General features: G+C 39.8%; 1 protein-coding gene across 5 annotated transcripts in view; it reads right to left on the bottom strand.

Annotated features, from left to right (window-relative positions):
- The window catches only part of LOC112466245 (kazrin), a 115,385-nt gene that overhangs the window by 5,994 nt on the left and 86,453 nt on the right, over window positions 1-22,938 (bottom strand). For 4 of the 5 annotated variants that reach the window (XM_025034243.1, XM_025034242.1, XM_025034239.1 and 1 more), the window contains 5 exons: window positions 11,756-12,164; window positions 9,459-9,830; window positions 8,630-9,012; window positions 2,168-2,374; window positions 1,480-1,840 (listed from right to left, as the gene is read on the bottom strand). In XM_025034243.1, coding sequence (XP_024890011.1) covers window positions 1,480-1,840; window positions 2,168-2,374; window positions 8,630-9,012; window positions 9,459-9,830; window positions 11,756-12,164 — 1,732 coding nt within the window. The remainder of the gene's footprint in view (window positions 1-1,479; window positions 1,841-2,167; window positions 2,375-8,629; window positions 9,013-9,458; window positions 9,831-11,755; window positions 12,165-22,938) is intronic. The other variant, XM_025034240.1, reaches the window with a different exon arrangement.

The raw sequence follows: 22,938 nt of genomic DNA, 5'->3' as shown, positions 1-22,938 counted from the left end.
TTGCCGAGCTTGTGTTCTTTATGCCGTGGCATCCTTTCACGACGGAGATAATGCCCGTCGTTCGCCACCGAAAGTGGAACGCGGAAAGACGTTGCGATGTTGGAAAGTGCAAAGTAACTTGACTTTTTACACGAGATAATGGACGCGGCCATTAGCGAAAATTTCTATCTGGCTAATAGGAAAAGTTTAAACTGATAACTTTACACTCGGAATAATGTTAACTTTTAATATCTCATTAATAGCTGCGTGACAAATTCGAAAGGATTTATTGTTGGTTTACGTAAGATTATTGTGAGGCTTATTATTTGGTTTCTTCATTAACTATACCGTGCCTGACTTAATTAATAATATTCATAAATCATATCTATAAATCAGTTAACAATAATAAAATATGCAAGTATATTATATGTGATTATATCATCAAAGTCCTCTTGTTATTCCAAAGCAGTTTCTCTCGTAAAGAAAGCGTTAAAAGGATAGATAGTGAGGCGGGTAATATTCCGGGTAAATGTTTAACTTGATAATGTAACTTGGCAAGAGTTCAGATAATCCAGGGACTTGAGTGTTTCCTGCGCATCCCAAAGTGCATCTTTCGCGCTGAAAATCATGCACGCGCATCAAGCCCCAAACTCTCTCCGGTGACCGCGAGCGTTTGCCGGAAACCCAATCGATCAAACCGTTTTGATGCAACGGCACGGCGATTGGCTGAATAATACATGAAGGAAGCGTGTGCTCGATTAGACCGCCACCACCTACGTTCGATTAACATTCGCGACTGACGGATGCCGTCGGACTATTTTTCAAACTGGTACTTAGCCGGATGTACACTGGCAATCCCTTCTGACTGGACGATTAATCTTGGGGCTCGTTGCAACTAAACGCCGGAGTCATTATCTTCTAAGCGGAGACGTCACTCCGATTGTGATTAATAGTAATTCTAGATAAGACGATCTCTTCAAAAATGTTCTTTCGTTGTCATACCGTTAACGACGAATTCTGCTTTAGAATCAGTGTTACCGTTGTGTAAATTCAGGCAATAAATGTTTTAATTCATAGATATTACAAGATGCAGACAAAACCCGAGTACTTATGATTAAAAATAGAATAAGATAAGATTATGAAAATTGACACTGACTGATTATGTTGACGTGACATTAATTTTCATCTAAATTCAACAATCAAATCCAAACTACACAATTTGATATACTTAAGAGGCTTTATTTATAGAAACGTGTGAAGAGACACTCGTGAAAAGATTAGCTGAGGCGACTTCATATCGCTGTAAAAGAGAAGGGATTTTGCGCGAGACAAAATCCTCTTTACGAGATACATTTTTTTCTTTTTATTATACTTTTTTTCCTCCTGTAAAATTCTTTCTTCTCTTTTTTCCCCCGTTTTATACTTCTCAGTATAGTTGTGCGGATGTAATGCGCAAGGCAATAAAAAAAAAACGCTAATTGCTATCGAAGTGATTCTCACCGTCTGTCGTGGAGTCCGAGAGATTTCCGCCGACGCTGGTCGCCCCGCCGCTCTCGCGATCGCTGGACCCGCGGACGCCGCTGTCCGCGCTGCAGCTGCCGCGATCGCCGGCCTGGCCGCCGGAGGATCCTCCTGCACCCGGGCCGCCACCTACGTTACCCACAGACATGCCGAGCTCGGTGGTGCCCAAGGGCGGCTGGGAGTTCACGTGGGGGATGATGCCGCCGCCACCGCCGCTGCTGCTGCCGGCTCCGGGCGTCGCGGCACCGTTCACGCTGCCCCGTGGAAACGACACCAGGGACTCCTGATCGCTCAGACAGATCCCGCCGCCACCGCCGCGTTCTGACAGTTGACGTTGCAGCTGGTAACAATCAAGAGGTATACCTTGAGATGCGGGCCATTATAACGGTCTGCGTCAACAAAAAATCCGGAAATATCGCTGGGCAAGGAAAAAAAATTTATATTTTGGTTAGATATCGGAGTACTAAGTAGTTATTTGAATTTATATAAATCTTTTAAGAGAGTTACAAGAAATTAATTTTTCTCTTTATAATTTTTAAATTTTAATCATATGTGCGAGATTATCGATTCTGGCGAGTTTTCTGGAATCCCCTGAGACGAACTCTATATCGATTTAAACCCGTTAATTTAGATGCAAAATAACGCGCGTTCGATAAGCGGGGCTCACCTCTTTTATGGTCGCGTGTGCGTGCGAGAGGGCGGCTTCTTTGTCGGCCAAACTAGCCGCGAGGCTCAGACTTCGATCGGCCTCATCCCTCGCCGCCCTTAAAAGACTCCAGCGTTCCCTCTCCCTCTCCCGTTCGCGTTCATCCGAAGGCATGCCGGCTCCTTGCTGCTGAAGACGTCCCAGGGTCGCCTCGTTCTCCCGCATCCGCTGCAATCAACGGTCAAAAGGACCATGTCCGGGCAGTAACTCCGCGCCCAAAACCTTCACCATCTACCGTAGCATGCACGTGATTCGAAAATTGTACGGAGCACAGCGACCAAACGGCAAATTTATCTTCTCTTTTTATTCAGACTTTACTTTTCACGAAAAATGGAAGAGAAATTAGAATGAATAGAGATAAATACAGTTATAACGTGGATTAAAATGATGATATATTGCAAAAATTATATATTGCGTATATTTTATTTATTTAATTAAATTGCTATGAACACCATCGCGTTTGAGAAAGCGTAATGTGTGGATGACACAATAGACTTGCAGTTAAGATGACGAAACATGATTTTGATACGCACCGCTCGTATAAACTCTTTCTTCTGTTTGACCGTTACAAACAAGAAATAAACACGCCGGAAACAGATTTATTCTCGTTGTCGAGAAATAATGTTTCAATATTATAACATCGTCAATCAACCCTGTAAAATCAACATTGCAAAATCCGTTTGCGGAATACGGAATGAGTTAATAATTAATTGGAAGCCCGCCGGATTCCGCGGAGGCACGAAGTAATAATCGATATTCGACGAAATAACTTTAGCCGCACCGGTGAGCGATGATTTCGTCGAAACAGTCGACGAACTAATAATGGCCGTGAGAGCAAATAGCCGCTGGGAATCAAATCGAATTCTAGAACAAATACCCAGTTGATATTCACGAAAATGTCAATCGATGCTGGCGAGACTGTTTCGCGCAGCGCGAGTTATCTCGAGAGCGTCGTCCGTATTGGAAAACAGACGAGAAGACCCTCGAGATGCGATTCGGATCTTCAAAATGCGTGACACGGACTTTCATGATTGACATTCTCCATCGATAATTTCATGTCGCGTTACAGAGATAATTAATATTCAGCAAATGCAACATATCGTACAATTAAATAAAATAATTCAGAGTATCAAATAAGCGTAAAACAAATAACAATTTTCAATGATAAAATCAATACTTGTTATAAAATTATTCTTAATATAACGACAGAGTTATATTAATTTTCTATTGCTGACGTTATACTGAAATAAAACTAATAATTCTTGTTGTGCCAAATTCGAAACTCTCAATTTTTCTGCAAGACTTTTGAGTATGACATATTTCATGTTAAATTAAAGTTCAGTAAATAACGCTCAAGCTTAGTTCCGACAAGACATATCCGCGACTAGGCGAAAGGATATATAACTTGATCTCTTGCCCGCGAAGAGCGCGATTATATTTTAACGCGCGAATAGACATGACGTTCACCATCGACTATTAGCCGTCGACGATATCGACTACGGCAAAGTTAATCCACTTATCTCTACCTCGAGCGCAACTCTGTCGTACGTATAACAGGTGTTGCAGCAGGGTATATGGGCTAAACTTTGCGGCAATACGGTTATTACGAGCGTTACGGATCATCCGAGCGTCGGTTGTTAGCACGTAGCGTCGTAGTTATATCTTCAAAAACTATTGCCTTGGAGTAGACACAACAATCCTCGTTATACAATTGCGACGCTGAAGGTACGACTCATCACACGTGAGAAGCACTGAAAATTCGATTTTAATGTTTTACTCTCATGTTGATAAAAAAAAAATATTGGTTAAATAGAGATTATTACGAAAGCTAAATTACACGCTAATTAATAATTTTAGGAGGTAATAGCGAGCACTTCATAAGGTTTATAAGAATTAAGAGGAATTTGAGGGAATTATTTTTTTATTACTGCCTTATGTGCGTTCATTATGTTCCTTTATTATAATATAAGCGGGATCGCTACGTTCGTAAACATTTATAAAGTATTCGAGTATATTAAATTCCTCGGAAGCGAACTACCGTATGTAAATGTGCGGATAATGCCTACAATTTCCCGTGGCAGCGCGATGCAAAAGAAAAACCTAAGCAGTTTGGAAGCTTCGGCAAAGGGGAAAGGAAGTAGGGGTAATTCTATCAGCGTTTCATAAGCGCATTGCCGGGCCATGACGTCGGATGATAAACAGGAAGGGCCAGGAAACACGTCAAGGCTCGCAAAATCGAACAATGGCAGGCGAGCTGAAAGAGATAACGCGCCGCGAAAACGTAGATGCATGTGCGCACACATATCTATCGGCCGGAGCTTCTTTTAAATTGAATGATAGATATCGAGACACCGCAGAATTTGGCGAAAATAAAGGCAAATCATTTGTTTAAAAATAAAAATTAATCTTACTCCTCTTCGTCATGGAAAAATTTGAGATAGAAGTTTAATGAAAGTTAATCTTGACAGAGCTAAATTAGAAGAATTTATCACGAGTTATTCTAGAAGTCACTGTGAACTATCGGTTGTAGATATTATATGTTAGCTTAAAGTGTTTTTCTCCTGCATATTCACGTGTACAGTCGCAGTATCGTCAAGGAAGAGAAAATTGAAGGCAACGCAAGGTAGAAGAAAATTATAAGACCATGCACCAGGCGTAGTAATACGTCCGCACTTGCCGAGAGATGAAGTGGATTATGCAGAAGGAGAAAGAGAACGCGCGAGTGTAGAAAGAAGGAAGAGAGAGATAAAAGCGAAGAGAAATTGATGGCGCGGTTTATGGACGGAAAACCGCCGTAAAACGCGTGTATTCTTTCGGGGATGATAAAAGCAACGCGAAGGAGTCGGCGACGATGCATGTACCGCTGCTGTCGGTGACACTTAGCCTGATATTTTCATCAGGAACTTTCTTCGGAGTAATGAAGTCATTTCTCAGGTAAATGAATAAATTTCAACTTTCGCGAGATCAAGTGCAACGAATGGAAGATCGTTACTTGGTCTACTGGGTAAAATAAACGCTGTAAATGGCGGTTACACTTCTTGGAAATTCGTGCAACTAATAAAAACAATACAGATAATTAATATAAAAACCATAACGTTATGAAAAGCATTTTTTAATTTTTATCTATGATATGTGTTCTAGATACGTGGTAAGTTTTTAGTACATGTATAAATATGTAAAATACGCGTTAACATAATAAGATTTGGTTAAATATTTTATGTAAATTTTCATGTAGCAATTAGATTCATTCTGCTTGCGCATTAATTTTCTTTGTAATACGTCGTGTTCTCTTCCGCTTAACGCAACACTGTTAGGTTTCCATTTCGGTGCGTTGTAAAATTCTATCTTTTTCATATTCACGCAAAAGAACACTAAGCGTACATACAAAAGCGTGGAATCTTATTAATTAATCGCAAATTCTTTTGTCCGCGATACCGTGCACTGCGTAATAACATTTTTATTAAAATACCAACATCACCACGGCTAACATTACGACGATGCTTTTGATCTTCACCCAGCAATTTCGTCCAGAAGAACAATACTATTAATTATTCTTAGTGCTCTTTACTCGCGAATTACGTTATGTCGCCAACGACAATCAAAAAAGCATTTTCGCGGCGTTGCTGCTGTCATAAATTTACAATTGCATTAATCAGTAATCACTCGTTTCCTGCACTGCTTAATCTACTATTTAGCGATTTTTCCGACATCTATAAATTCTCATTATATATTTTTAAGGAAATATTTATTTTTACTAATTTCATTTCCAGGAATCATTTTTATTTTCTTAAATTATTATTTCTCGCCGAATTGTAAATTGCAGATGTTACTTATTTTATCTCTCAACTTTGTATTCTAATTTTCGTTTAATTTTCGCAATTAATTTTACCAGAGACGAAGCGGGATTTGGCCGCGATGTTCCTGAATAATCCCGCGTCTGTGTACGCACCGTTTCACGTAGAGGCCTTTCGCGACACGGAAATACCGCTCTCCGGCCTTTCGAGAATCGAGGCTGAGCCGAGTCTTTGTTCCGGAGTTGATAACAATCGGTAGCGACAAAAGCTCGCCACATTCTCTCTCTTTGTCTCGGCACATCGTTATACACATTGGCTTAAGACCAAACGGCCCCGTTATACCGGAGGGCAATCTTGATGCGCGATGCGCTCTCGAAGTCGGTCCTTAAGCCTCCTCCAGCGATAATGACTTCACTCACGATTTTCAGTGTCTTATCCCGGGAGAAACTAGCTCGAGGCTGTAGATCAATTCGATATGTGATACGAGTATCGGCGTCAAATTTCATAAAATATATCTCTATCATAATAGGATACTATAAGTTGCCAATAACAATTGGGCTTTTAAAAAAAATTTGTCGGAGTTGAAAGATCACGTACCCAATGCAATCTGATGCACCAGCGACCGGGTATATCGTTCACGGAAGTCGTTGTTCATTTAACGGAATTGAAATAACTGCGGCTCGGTCATAATGGCCTCGGCAAAATGAGAAATTCCGGCAAGTTTAATGAAAGCATTTAACAGGCAAAATTGCTGCCGTGTACCGGTACGGTGTCACTTGCATCCGCGGGCTCAACACTGCACTCCGAGAAACACGGTTGGGCGAGCATCAGAAGTGTCTTTAGATCGCGGATAACTTTTCGTCACGATACACGATAAATCACTTCAACTTTTCTCATAATATTTTTTAAATGTTTTATACGTTTGGCACCGCGGGCGTCTCCGAACAACATTTCCCACGCACTGTTGCGGGTTAATGAAGTTTCAAGAGCGAGCCAATTACTGATTAACTGATGCCCGCAGCGGTACCGATTGCGTATATAAAAGTTTTTTAACTACGTTCGTACAATGGTGGCTCTGGGAATAGCCGTTGCGCGAACAGCGTCTCTCCCGGGCTTTTTTTTCCTCTCGATATTTCCTCGTCGCTTCATAAAGACGCATTAGAGGCGAAATTAAAACCCGCCGTGGAGCGCGGTTTCGTTAGTCGCTCGTTTCGCGTAGTTCTCAATTTGCATTAGCCGACCGCTTTAGTGAACAGAAAATTTTATTATGCTTTAATAGTTAAACCTCGCTGTCGGAGCCACAAGTCACATCACATTTTATCGCACATGCAGTTACACTAAAGAGATGGGCGAGATCAAGTACCTCTTTATTTCTTTCGCGGAGATTCCAAATCTTAGCAGCTGAGAGTTCAAAGTTAGAAACTATTGACAGTATCGTTAATGGATATTGCCATACCCTAAGAATAAAGTTGAATAAACGCGTCGACACAAAATAATTTCGTAAGATAGATATTTATAAATTCCAACGACACCCTTTCTTTGCGGAATCGTTTATGCTTTTTTATGTCAGCAGCAATTAATACATCGTCCTGGAAGAAAAGTAGCTGCTCCCTTTCGATCGCTATTTCAATCACTGCCGTGATAAAACCTATAGGAGTGGATCGTTCTAAAGTAACTGACTCAGCAATTTAACTAAATATCTCTTATTTCGTTCATCGCCTGCACCACATGCTGTTTGACCGACCACTTCGTAATGGATTCACTGTTAGCAAATATACGGATTTCTTTCCCTCGCATTTCTTTCTTTACGCCGGTAATAAAAAAACGAGGCAAAGAGGGAATTACAGCGGCGTGGTGGCAATTTCGAAAGTTGAACGTTCATAAATATCGAGTGCGGCGGAACGCTTCTCCCGGTTACAGCCATCACCTTTCTTAATTCATCGTCGTGGCTCCTATCGAAAATCGATCGTTCTATATGAGACATGCAAACTACGATCGCGGCGACATTAGAGCTATTTCCCTGTGACTGTTTGTTGCTTCTGTTCGTGGAATGTGTCGCGATTAAATTTCCCGAATGTGACTTCTGTACGTGTTACGTAATGGTGTTTCGCGAACGCGAGTGTGACATGTGAACAAAGCTCAAGCAAAAGCTTTAATTTCATCGTTATGAATTGCGGAAATATTATTTTCATACGGCGCCGATTATTATGAACGATAAAAAACCCATCTTAGGATATTCTTGTCAGAGCTCGAAGGAATTGCGGAATCTTTCCAATATCTTCAGTTCTAATAATTCCATCTTCTCGTATAAATCTTGTCATAACTGTCGCACACACAAAAGATATTTTACGTTCCTTAAGAATAGATGTCCCTTTATCAATAGAATTTTTCGAACTAATATATCTCCACGGAATCCGAAGAGATATCATTAATAAAAATTGGCATTTAGATTTTCTATCGGAACGAGACGATTGCTTGATCATCTTTCTCTCGATAAGATGCCGTTTGTTCGCCGTACTTTATCATTTTACAACACTTTTCAAAGCCGCGGATAAGAACTTTATTTTAAAAAAGGAATAAAATGCACGCAAAAAGAATATCGCGAAAGTTTTATCATCCACTGGCTCACCTGTTCGTAATTTCGGATAAAATCGCGGAGTTCACGCTCTTTGTCTTCGAGGGTGCCGTAAAGCGCCTTCATCTGATTGAGAAGATCGAACTTCTCCGCTTTAAGCCGCTTCCGGTCGGCCTTCAACGCCTGGAGTGCCTCCTTCGCGTGCTGCAATTCCATTTCCAGGGCGACAAAGCGCGCTTCTTCTTCCATCGCGGCGTCCTCGGCGCCGACCTCGCCGCGCGCCGCGCCGCTCAGCAACAACCTCCTCAACCTCGCGACCTCGGCCACCAGCCGTTCGTTCTCCAGTCGCAATCTTCTAGCGCTGGCCAGCTCCGCGTGTCCGCCGCCACCGCCGTGGATGTTGGACAGTCTGGACGCTACCACTGGATCGCCGATTCCTGCACCAAAAAAAAATCACTTAAAAATAGAGTGAGTTATTATTTATTTTATAATTAACATAAATTTAGTTTAAATTAAAATAAATTCAAATAAATATAAATTTAAATAAATATGACATGTATCTCATATCTTCGCGATTAAGCGTATCAAAATGATTTTGTATTATCTTCTAACATGAGTTATTTACGCGACTCGGCAATGTTGTTATTAACTTATGAAGTCACGGCTTATGAAGTCACGGATATTATCACGTTTATATTTTTTATAATAGACGATATATATATTCGAATAATATAGTACTTTAAAATCTATCGCATTCTCAGCACAATGCACAATTCGCTATCGAGAATATTGAAACGTGTTTCTACTCAGCAGCTCACATTGGGAAGGAAAGAAAAAGAATCGATCGGTCGTCCATAATTAAATACTGAGTTTATTAACGCACCGAGTGAATTAGCCGGGGATGATGGTCTGCTGCCCGGTGCCGGTCCAGGGGGTTCATTGTCCTCATCGCCTCGCGCATCGCCGTCCACTAGATCTTTATCGGCATCTTTCTGGTCATGGTCGTTCATCTCCTTGCTAGATCGCAGAGAGTCACGGTTAGTCGATATCCGAAGCCGCTCCACGCTGGAACGGTCGCTGCCACCGCGATGCAGGAAGCTGCTCCGGTTCGTCGGTCCCCGATCCGGGCTGGCGCTGCCCGATCGAGAATCCACACTGCCCCCGGATCCACCCAGCCGCGTCTTCTCCAGAGCGGGGGCGAACGGGCGGCGAGCCTTCTCGCTCGGGCTTCGGCAGGGCGAGCCATTTCTTCGTTCTAATAACGAAAAATATATGATCAGAACATTTCTTCAAGTTTCTTTTGAATGAGTGAGTAAGTGAGAGAGAACATTTTTTTCATGTCAAGAAAAGCTCAAATATGTATATAAATAAATATTTATAATTAAATTAACGTTAAAGTAAACATTCGATGTTTTTCATGATAGAGAGGAGTTTCTACTTTTTAAATATATTTACAATTTCTTTTAATTAGAATAAGTGTAGCTGCAGGGAATTTGATCCAGTTAGAATTCATCCAATCAGAATTCATCTTCATCCATTGGAATACATTATTTGAATAATGCTGTATCATAATCATTTGAATCAGCGTCGCTATATTCGGTTCGACCTGTTTTATTCAATTAGCATGGATTTATAGTAGCATAGACACCCCATTTGTTATCAGCACATAATTTAAACCTAGTTAATTAAGTTTAGCGAATTTAACACGATGTAATTTAATTAAATCTATTTAAAAGCCGCATCGTGTACGCTCTTAAATGATGTAGCACGATTCTCGACAGATACGCTCGCACGTACAAAACTCAAACCGGGAACGATCGTCGAGGACTCGAATGCAGTGACCTAGGACGAGGAGAGGAGTAGCAGCAAACGGAGAACGACTTATATTGGCGCACGGAGAAATCGCTGGAATGAAGCCAGCCTTTATTGGAATGTGCATCCGACTCGACGGATGCAGTGTACTCGATAAGATGGATCCGGTCGGCGATCTCGACGATGAATACCTCTACGCGATGCGCATGATCGATCGATCTGATACGATGGGTGTCCCGAATGCATTCGTCCCGAATTTGCATGCACACATGGGACCACTCACCCTTAAGCGGGTCTGTTGACATCTCTCCTCGACAAGAAGGGGGAGGAGATAGGTAGATGGGTAGATAGGTAGAGAGATACATACGTAGATAGATAGAGCTATCAGAGCGGACGAGAGGATAATATATTCTGATCTTTTGTTAATAGGACTTTCATAAACCTGTTAACACGTTCTTTGCATCACAATATATATTTAGCGCCACATATCTTAAATATTTGAAATTTACTGTTGATAGAAAATGTATATATTTTTAAAAATATTACCTCTTACTTACTAATTGATATCCGTACAACGTTATTCGATGCAGGAATGCGATGAGCGCGTTAAAAATGATAAAAATCGCGAATAAATAGAACCTACTATATAAAATGATACAGACTCTTGTACTCTGAGGAATAACGACTGCAACATTCGTAGTAAAGAACTCAGCTGTTATGAGTTGCAATAAGTAGTTTAAAGGCGGCAATCCTGGCTTCAAGCCGCGGAGAGAACTATGAATCATGGCCGGCCATAAAAGTAACAGCACATAACTGTGAAATATACAGAATAACTCACCGCAAGGCACACAGGCAAGTTAAGATAAACGTGGAAATGCGAAAAACATTCGCGTCGCGCCGTCTTAAAATTTCATTCTCGCGAACTTCTTAAAAAGTCTTATCCGCCGAAGCGCTCGCGCGAAGTCGATAACTTTCTGCCAAGCTTAAGCGCATTTCCGTTGCCGAGTTGTCTTTATGAAAATACTTTCGCAAAATAAACTTTCAACATTCAACCTGTGAAGTTCCTCCAAGATCTTGTTCCTTCTTTCGACGAGAAGAATTTGTACAAGAACATCTTTTTATTTAAAACAAACAACTTCTTACACTACTAATCGCATTTCAAGCTGATGGTTGCTTGTTTTCGGTAAAGTATTCAAACATTCCAATTTCTAAAGAAGATATATATATATATATATATATATATATATAAATCAAGATTAATAATAAAGAAAATAACTAAATATTAAAGAGGCAAGAATTTGTTTCGTATATTTTTAATGAAGAAAGTAACTAAATATCAAAAAGGTAAGAATTTGTTTTGTCACAAACCTATGGGACTGGATCGCCGATCGATGGGGCTGGTTCTATCCTTCCTGTCCACCGGGCTGGTCCGCTTGTCGATAGGACTGGCGGATTTATCACTGGCCGAGCTCCTCTTCTCGATCGGGCTACTGCCGGCGCTAAGCCGCTTGCCGTCTTCCTGTTGTGCCTGTTGCTGAGCCTCGGCTTCCTGGCCAGGATTCGCGTTGCCGGAAACACCGGTTGCTGTGCCGCCATTGTTGTTGCTGTTAGCGCCGCCATTGCTGGCATTGTTATTATTCAGTACAATCGGCAAGGCGCCACGAACATCGCGCAATTCGCCCCGAAGAGTGGCGCACTCGCCCCTAGCGCGTTCCAGCTCGCCGTCCAGCCGGGCGCCGGTCGCTGCGTTCTCCTCCACCATCACGCGGAATTTTGCCTGTGAACAAATCACATCAGAAATGATTTTGATATAACAAAAACTAGAAGAAATACGGTAAAGGGTGATCGCGCAAAATTCAATAATTAAAATTGTGAATTTGTAGTTTACTTGCTCGATATCTTACCTGTATTTCTAGCATCTAAATATGCTTCGAATCAGATTTTATATATTTATATTATAATTATAAATACTGGAGAATACGAAGATTTCTTTAGCTGTACGATTGTTCAAATTTGTCCATTTTCGTGAAACTGTTGATTAGGCTAATACACGTTAAAGTGAAACAAACAAATAGCGACGAGATAAAAGTTTTAAGCCTGCTTTACGATGGTTGGCTCGCACGAATCTCATTGCGCGTTTGTCATTATGTAGAAGGGGTGCCGAAAGTTCTTTACACGCTACAGTGATATTGATGTCGCTTTTCCGCTAGTCAGAAGTTTCGCGAGCGCGACTTTGCGCGACGTCGCCTTCGAAGTCGCGGCACGAATCACTGAAATTGCGAAACAGAGAAACGGCCGGGACACGTAGAGTCGTATTTCTTTCGCAGCATCGCATTAGAAGTAACCTCAGGGATAAGTAAAATGCTATTTCTCCAGACTACGAAATCAGGAAGATAGACGAAGGCAAGTAGAGAGACACGTTTATAAAATCTCAGTGCTACATTTTTGCAGATTTACTTGCGACATTTCAATTGAGGCGTTATTATCTATCAAGAAGTTGGTTTAAGCGGATTTTTAGTGTTACATTTTTGTACCTCTTAATGTTTTATTAATAAACTAAAATGGTGTTCTCTAACGGCGATCAATAAGACTCCACGGATATCCGTGTAATTCCCAAGAACGCTAATTCACACAAACGACTGCGGAATCCTCCGTGCGGAATAATAGATGACTCTCCCGTGTACGGACTGACACGTGGTTCCGTACGTTGGGATAGGTCGATGATATAATATGGCTCTCGCGCGATTACGAATGTCGATGATGCACCCAGCGAAAGCGGCCGTAATAACCGAACCCGGGTCAAGCGTGACTCTTAACCCTCGATCTCGAACGGAAGAGGAGTCGATAGCGTTCGCCGCGAGTTGTTAACAACTTGACTCCATCGTCAAGTTCGACAGGAAACTCAATGTAACTTTAGACGTACCGTATTAACTACAAGATTCGAGTAATTTGAAGTTGAACTCACTTATAAAATGTTATTACTATCTATGTTAATTAAAATTTGATATAAATAATATAAATAATATGTGTCGATCAGCAGATATCTCTAAGCAATGTTCTGGGTGATTAAAAGAGGCATAGAACGAGCAGAAGTTTCACATACGCATCGATAAATCATTCATAACTGTGCAGACATTAAATTTGGTTGTTAATAATGAACGCTTTCCGTCTGCGGAAATGTTACATTAATATGTTATTAATACGTATATCAGGACGATCCACTTGCGCGATGTATAATTCAAAATCACTATTACAGTCGGTTTGTAAATATTAATTCGATAACGTAGGAAAATGTAGAAATTATTTAGGAAAGATTATTTTCAGACATATCGACTAATACGAAAAGTTAAATAAAAATCGATTTAATATGCAATAAAAGCAGAATTTTGTAAGTCTATTTTTTCACGAATGCAAGCTGCATCGTGAAAGAAGCGCCGAAGCCTCTCGATCGAAATTGAACGCTTCTCGAATTTAGATAGCTGATCACTACGGTGCACGGCCAAAAGCGCAGACAAAACCCTCTAAAATCTGCAGTTTCGAAGCAACCGAAATCAGTGAAGCAAACACCTTTCCAAAGCCGCCCCACGCATGTAAGCGGCTTTCGGTAAGCCGTCCCACTTAATGACGCGTTGTCAAACGCGGAAATTTCTAATTGCCATTAGCGTGTCACAACCAAATGATTTACAAATTGCAAAGAAAATACACAAGAATACAAAGAGAATCTTCTAAATAAAAATCTGTAATTTATAAAAAAAAGTCAAATAATAAATTTTGTGTAATTCAAATTCGTGCATAAAGTATCAAGGACATTCGAAATATTCAGGTCATTATAAAGTATAGATATCTCTCAAATAACGTTATTCTTATTAATATCTCTTTTTCGACACAAATAAAAATTGCCATACGCTATGTTCTATCTTTAGCTTCTATTAATTGAAGAACATCGTCGCTCTTTATAAGTTCAAGATACCTAATAGATCTCGCGAGAGATGCAATCAATTATCGCGATCGTCAAGCTGGTAATCAAGCATTATCAAGAAAACCTCAGAGACAAAAATACATTGAGGAACTAGAGAAGGCGAAACGAGAGTAGTCGTCCAGGGGATCATCATTGGCCAAGTTCCAACGACACAAAAGGATAACGAGAAGAAGAAGAGGAAGAAGAAGACATCTCGCGGACTTGTTGCATTTCCATCGGCGTCTCATCCCTTTCCCTTCAGGGCGAACGCTTCGACAACGATCGCATTCACGCCCTTTTCACGGTCGTGAACCATCGAAATCGCGACGATAAATTTCCGCCGAATGGAAACGAGCGATGAGCGAAAACCACCAGCCGCTTCGCTGCTGAAGAGCAATTTCGCCTTTATAGTATTCGGCGCTTAAACGCCACTGCACTCTCTCTCTCTTTCTCTCTCCCTCTCTTTTGTAAAATGTACATTTCGCCGCGATGTATACATTTATACCGCTGAATCTCTTCGGTGGATCCGTACAAGCATTTTCAGAGGAAAAATCAATAATGCTAGAAGTGACGATATTGATAGTGTCTTTTCTCTCAACTGCACAATTTTCGATAAAAAATTCGCATATAATAAATATATAATCATTTCCGCATTACTCTCAGCTAAGATTCTTTCTACCAGAGAGTTATTCAATATTTCACGTTACATGTATCCAACTGGAACTCTGTTAAAATGAAGCTTAGTTAATAAATTAGTTACTTACTAACTACCTAAATTAGTTGATTACTAACTTATTCTGATGACTAAATTATTTAACACTCGAAGGAGTAAATTTTCAAATTTTGGAATGTAAATTATTTAATCGACACAATCGATGTTACAGTCGAGTTAGTCGGATGTCGGCCGACAGTTTCGGGTTTAGTTAGCCGGTTATCTGATTATTTCGGACTATAACGGGTTCCACAGGATTATTCAACCGGGAGTCGACAAACGCCGGTGTAAATGCTAACCGCGGACTATCGCGTCGGTCGTTTGTCGAAAGGCCCCCCGATATTATGTTTCTCCTATGTTTCGCGGCGGAATCGTTCAATTGCGGACGCACGAGAAACGATTTCGCGTACAATCGCTGCGAGTGTACCAGCCCGTAACAATTAAATGAACGATCGGGTCATTAGCCGAACAATTTGTCGTACACGAAACTCTCTGCGCGACTCCTGCCTGCTCGCTGTAACGCGCCCGGAGAGTACCGTAATTGAATGGGCAGATCTTTCCGCATCAAATCAGGATTAGATGCCATCGTTGGATGGCCTTGCGGGCTTGTAACTCGGCACTGACAGCATTTTCACGACATCCTTAAAAGTGTGTCGTCCAAACCGCGAAGTTGTTGGAAAGTCGCTCAGTGGGTCAGTTTTCGAGGAGGTTATATACTTTTTATTACTTTAATTAGACTTTTCTAGACAAATTGTAGAAATATTTTACGGAATATTAAAAATAAAAAGACTAACAAATCTAAAGAGTAGATAACAATGGCTAATTCTTCGATTTATTTCGTGGGATCTGTGACGTTCCCATCCGAATCGTTAATGATCCGGAATATCAGCGTGTGAAACATATAGGGACCAATAGAACAACGTTTTATTAAAAGGATTCACGAATATATTGGTTTAATGAGTGATTTTTCTCGGCGGAAGCCAATACGCTTTCGCACGCGGCGAGAATCAACGAATGAAAGAGCCAGCGAGATGCTGAGCAAAAAGTGATACCTGCTATTACCGCGTGATCGCTGGGAAATAAACGAGGAAAAGAATCTCAGCTTCGAGAGCTGCCAGGTCGCTTTTCTCAATTGGAAAATCCAGCGACCCAGCAAGAATACAAACGATCTGACAACCTTTGAATTATTCCCTCCTGCCGTTACAAAATAATGGATATTCTTCAATGAGTGTGGTTAAATCGAATCTCGATTTCAAATATTGCACATTATAAATGCCGATGGCAGCATTTCAATACAATGATTGATTTAAATGTAACATATACTATAAATTGTAAAAGAAAGACTAAGGGCCTGCGCACAATGAAAAATATAAGGAACAAGGAGTATATATTAGCGATTAGAAATAAGAAATCAGGAATAAAGCTGGTGTAACATTAATACACGGCTTCCAATAGATTAAAAATCTATTGTCTGTGTTATTCCCTGTTTCCGTAGCCTGTATTTTTCATTGCATGCGCATCCAACTTTATTTTTCATTCTTTAGTTCCTAATCGCTAATATCTGTCCCTTGTTCCTTATACTTTTCATTGTGCGGAGGCCTTAATGATGAAAGTTAATTTTGCCACACACGCGTTACTCCGGCATGAATGCCTGACTTTACGCTGAAACGGATTAAAACGAGTTTCAAAAGTGAGTTTATGAGTACGGCAACATGAAATCAGGCTCAGGTGACTACATTAACTTTCCGCATAATCGCATTTTTATTTTATTTATATACCACCGGAATATAACCCGCTCAATAATACTTTCGCAAACTTAATCCAAGTAATTTAAGAATTTTGCTGAAATTAGGGGAGATACCGCGTTTGCCGTCTCGCTAATTACGAGCGCGAAACTCAGCTCTCGGCACTTGTCCGGGGGTGTTAAAGTATAGCGAGTGCGACGAAGAAAGAAGCGCGAGGTTTTCGTTTCATCGTCAAGTAGCGCATGAAATATGCATCATTCGAAGCATCCGCGATTTTTCACCGGAAAATCCTCCCGCCCGCGCTGATGATGGCTGCTGCTCGCTCTCGGCTTATATGCACATGGCATTTCGTATGCTACGTAAATTTACGATGCATAATGGATACAGGATCGAACCGCGAAATTTTCACGTTCGAATTTAAAAATTCCATCTTAATAATTTCACTAATTTAATAAGCAATAATCTCTGTTGTCGAAATATTTCTCGTTACCTCTATCAGATTTCTGGAACTTTAACAATGGCAAAATATCTACGTTAAAATAATATGAGAACACAATTCTAATATGCTTCGAGAATTGATTAACATAATTGTCACTGTAAAATTAATTTGGTAACATAGCAAATTAGTTTATAATTTATGTCAGTAACGTTAAAATATTTCATTTTTGTTTTAATATGATCTTTCTATGTTTGAAAGAGGATATAAATATACAATAAAATTCACAATATCTTTCAAATTGTTTCGCAATTGTTAATGACATTGCATATCAACTGTGTCATCTTCAAATTGGAACAGCATGCAATGCGTGTATAATATCCAGTCAAATGAGACATATGGAGAGGTAAAAATCATAGTGATATAAGTCAAATTTTTTAAAATATTGACTTACACCACTATGGCTTTTACCCCTCCACATAGATGTACTACATATCGCTTGCTCCAAGATTTATCCCATCCATGGAGTAAAAGTTTCTCAAGGATATACTTTTCTCTCTCAGATGTGTGACATGAGGTCGGTTATCACTTTGAAATATCTTCGCAACGTATTTTGCATACGAAACGGCCCTTACATATTCTTCCTTAGTGAAGCAATTTCCGGCTAAAGTCAAAACTTCAGAGCCTTTCGCAATTCCATTTCCCAAAGTCTTTATTGTTCGTTAATTAAAATTTCCAACGTCTTTCGTTTCCTGCAAATTACATTTCTCTTACGAACTATTTGTCGACTTTGTGCGTAACTCGTTTCACGTTTTGTATTTTGCTTTCTTATCAAAAGTATATGAACTTCCGCGATCTTTCTACATTTCGCTCTAAGTTCTTCGTCAGAGCGAGCTCCGAGCACTATAACGAAGAAATGAACTTTTAAAAACGAAACCGAGATAAAACAAAGAAAAGAAAACTGGCCGTAGCCGCCAAGAAATTCCGTGAACAGAGCCGGGTGTCTCTCCGAAGCACGAATGGGCTTCGTTTCAAAAGAATTTCGTTCTCTTTAAAGCTTAAAGCCCTTTCCCCGTCTCTCACTTGAGATAATTAACACTAAAAATTAAAAGATCGCCAGTGACATTTTGCCTCTCCAATATTTTCGATAAAATATAAGTTAAAGATGGTAAAAGCGTTTATGAAGGAAAGATGATAGCTTTAGCTCCTGATATAGACAGCTGTCAACCGTAGCTTCGCCATGGCGTGCATATATGTACTTAAGCATTTTACCCATATCACGCGCGAGCATACGCCATATACCTACTATCCAACTAAGTTAGCCGGGTATTTGCGGCGCGGTCCAGCATATGGGTCTCTCGTTTGAGAGATCGCATCTTCGCTCACCGGCGAGTGAGACGACAATCGATGAGAGGGTAATACGAAGTGGCCGCTGCTATCGATGTTATTACCAGCAGACCGTTGGCCCGGTTTTTCCGTCCCCCGTCGAGAATCGATGCTTTGTCCGGAAGATGTTCAATTAACGGTTGTCGTGCTGCATCGATGCGCTGAACTTATAAAGCAAGAGGACAAATCGGCGGAGAGAACAATCGCGGTCGCGTTCGCCAAGATCGTAGGAGAACAAAGGATTATTTTTAGTTTTTGTCGTAGGATGAGAATCCTACGACAAAAACTAAAAATAATCGAAATAATAAATATAATGGTTATATAAAAATATAAGTTTTCCGGTCGAGATATAATTGCGATAGTACGTGATAGTAACGCATCAATATTATAATAATTAACGAATAGTCGTTATTTTCATAGTAATATAATTTCATTTTTCTTTATTCAGGATGAGAATCTATAATCTGTAATCAAGTCTCACTGCTCGATATATTTTCTTCTTGATTACCTGTGCAAATACTTGTCACAAGATAATATCAAATCGGCGATCAATAAATGCTTTCTTTTTATGCGCGAAATAAATCGAATTTACTTGCATAAGAATGGAATGACAATTTGTACTCTCACCAATACGATTTGGTTTATTTCCCTACGGATTTTCCGCTATTGCAGCTTCCTGACGCCGCATCGGCGAGACGAACCCGAGCTTATCTCTACCGGGAAATTTATAAGAATACTTCTCAAACATATTTCTAAAAAAAATACGCTTACGTATATAAGTATTTGGAACAAATAATTTCGTTGATATTTTAATTAGACATGAATTAATATTAAGCACAAGTATAATGTTAGAATATTTATCTATATTCAAAATCTATATCACGTAATTGTATTATTTTATATGTTATATTTCTCCTTATTTATTTTACAGTTGTAATGGTTTATATTTCCAACCATTTTCGTTTCTCTTAAAGCTTTCCATGCAATCTTTTCACACGAACCATCATCCGAAGGCGCTTCACGATACGGTCGCAGGTGACTTACATTTATATATGAGAAATATGGTATGCAAGCGACAAGATGAAGGCTGTCACTCGCAAGGGGCGTCGCGGAATGAATTTATCGTGGAAAAGTAAATGGCAAAGGCAAAGGAGAGGCGAGAAAGGCGGGTCGCGAGAGGTCGTCGAGTGACCCTTTTTCTCTCGCTCTCCAGAGGTATGCAGATGTCGGAGAAAGGAAAAGGACGACAGAGAAATTAAAGTGGACACGACGGGAGTTGGTGCGGCGCAGAGAGATGAAATTTTCAACGGACGAGCGCTCTACTAATGTGATTATTAATTCCATCGATTTTGACGGAAATTTTTGAAAAGCACTATTCAGTTGTTGACGAAAAACGGGAAATTTTCCGTTTTCCGCAAAAATTTTCATAATTTTTGCATCGGCCGTAAATTCACGGAATGGAAAAGGGGAGTTTAATATCATCTAAGTGTTCCCTCACTACTACGTGCTTCAGCGCGTCAAGCGAAAGAGAGAGAGAGAGAGAGGCTTCCCCAGCTAAGACTCGAGGGAGAGTCTGTGAAAGAATAAAAGTGACATGGAAAAATAAAAAACCTCAGGAGGATTTCCTCGATTTGTCCGAGCAAGACGGCGATATGGCGATAATTATTAAGTCTGTCCTTATTCGAACGAAAGTAGTTTGCATAGAAAAAAGTAAAAAGATACACAGGGTGAGAGAACGAAGTACGTAACGAGAGTACGTAAAATAAGAGAGCAGGAGAGGATGAGAAAGAAAGAGATGTGAGAGTCAGAGAGATAAGAGTGAAAATAGTGGATGGTGGATGGAATGTCGTAAGAAGACTACGAAATGATGCAGTAGCTGCGCATTACGGGCGGCAGCCGCCACTCGAATTTATGAAATTGCAATTCCGGCCGCCTCGTTGCACCGCGTCGGAGCAATTTGTCTCGCAACGTACGGAGGTAAAAATAATCCAATCCCACCTCTCTTTTTCCCCGAGCTTTTTCCTCGCGTTGCGCGATGTGGAATCGTCCGTTGTAATTGCCGCGACTCGAGTCACGTATAGCGCGGTATCGATTTTCGCCCCGAGCGGCGATAATCCGCGAAGACAACAACGATTTCCATTGTGCGTGGAATATTATTAGCGTGCGTGTTGCGGGTATCAAATTTAATTGAAGAATGTGATACCAAACGTGAGATACAGAGTTATAACAGATTTATTCCAAGAAATCTTTAGGAAATCAAGGAATTTTTATATGTTTTTATTTTCTGCTGAGAATAAGTTTAGAAAGTATATTTCTTAAAAAAAAGATTAAAAAAATTAAATCTTGGGTAATGTATTGAATAGATAAAAATTACTAATATTTTGATATTTTTGTGTTGAGGAAAATAGCTTTCATGAGTTAGTGATTTTGTACAAGAAAAAAAATGTTAAAAAATAAAAAAAGATAAAATTGGCGATCATCTAAACAGACAGATCTGCTAGTTGTTAATGTTGACAATTAGCATCTCATTAGCCTAAATACTTAAGATTTTAATATTTTCAGATATGATGACTCTTATAGCATAATAGAGTTGCAAACTTAGTTTTCTTCATTATGCAATATGTGTACGCTAGAGAGACAGAAATAATCATAATATATGCGACACATGTAATAATATTTTATTATTAATGAGCTGCCGCAGAACGGAATAAATGTTAAGGGAGATGAATATTAAATCGGCGAGCGACATGAAACATTTATTGGTGCCGTATATATTATTTCACGAATCATGGGATTTCATTTCGTCTGGAATTACAATGCAATGCCGAAGGTAAAAGTAAATGTCAATGATGTGGGTAACCATACTGGTAGTATATAATTAGATGATAACACTCGCGTAAAAGCAAACCGCGACATTAAAACATTAATGATCGACGAATTCTCGCGCGTTTGTTTTTTATTAGATTAAGCGACGGAAGAGTGCATTTCCGAAGAGAGATGCACGAACATGTTGGCCACTTAAGCGAGAGGACACGCGGCACGTGCTGCTATTTAAATAACGCGTCGCGGGTGTTCCTGTCACGCCGTTTCAGGTTTCTAATGTAGGCCAAACTTAAAGCATCAAGGCAAACTGGTCTTCGCTCGTGGCTTCTCTCTATGTGGGCTGGACATTGAAGTACATTCCTATCCAAAAATGGAAATTGAATAACGGTACGGAGACCGCGGGAAAAGAATAGCCAGTTTAAGATGAGCGAGGTATAGTTCTCTAATTTGCTTCTTAATAGATACATATTAAGTTTTTATTAAGTTTTTACGCGTACTGCAAAAACGATATTAAAATTAAGAAAACAATTTCTCTAATGTATGTTCTTACTCTCGCGCTGGAAACACGCTGCAAGTTTGAATAAATAATCCGAAAAGATCAGAAGAGCTGATGTAACTTTGAAACTTGCACTTTTCGTTACTTGAGCGAAAGTAAAGTTGAGAGCGTCGCAGAAACTCCTCTCATCTAATATACTTTTTTTTTGCTAAACATGGACATATTTTATTAAAAATAAAAGCTAGATGTACAAGACAAAGAAGCAAGCATTTATGTAGTTTTTGCTGACTTAAGTTCATTATTATAAAGTGATGCACAAAGTTCCATCCATTATTATAATTTAAAAATTATAATTAACGAGAATAAATGCGAAGAGTATCACGCTGTTTTTCTTTCCTTCCTCTTGTTGAAAGAAGTGAACTGCGTAATGTCATTTATTGATCCCATAAAAAACGTAATTTTATATTAAAATTAAGAATATTTCAAATATCCGAATTATTTGCTAAAATTAAAAATAAATAACAGATCTACGTAACAATTACTACGTAATGATCTGCCTTAGTGAGTTAGAAATTTTATTATATGCAACGCGGAAGAAATACTTTCATTTTAATTGGAGTCGATATTGATATCAAGTGTTGCTGCAATTAAGATACTTGCCAATTGAATGTCATATCATTTAATTATGAAATAAAATTATAGTAATTGAATTTAATCTGGTACTTGCGCCGCCTGAAATCTGCGTTATAAATAGGAAATATTTCGAGACGCGTAAATATAGCAATCTGCGCCACCTCGTCCTCCGAATGTAACATAACGTAATAACGTTATGTTGCACTCGCAATCAGTTACACGTAATCACTGCGGGGATAATAAACGGATGCAACAAATTGTGCTGCAGTCAGGGGTTTCGAGGCGATGCCTCATCAGTTACTGCTGCATTGAGTTAACGCGACTAATTACACGTACAACAACGCGTGGGCGCGTCATAAGCT

Source organism: Temnothorax curvispinosus, unplaced genomic scaffold (genome assembly GCF_003070985.1).
Source record: "Temnothorax curvispinosus isolate PA1 unplaced genomic scaffold, ASM307098v1 QBEX01016011.1, whole genome shotgun sequence".
NCBI lineage: Eukaryota > Metazoa > Arthropoda > Insecta > Hymenoptera > Formicidae > Temnothorax > Temnothorax curvispinosus.
The sequence above is the reverse complement of the archived record's forward strand: the minus strand, read 5'-3'. Positions and strand labels throughout refer to the sequence as shown.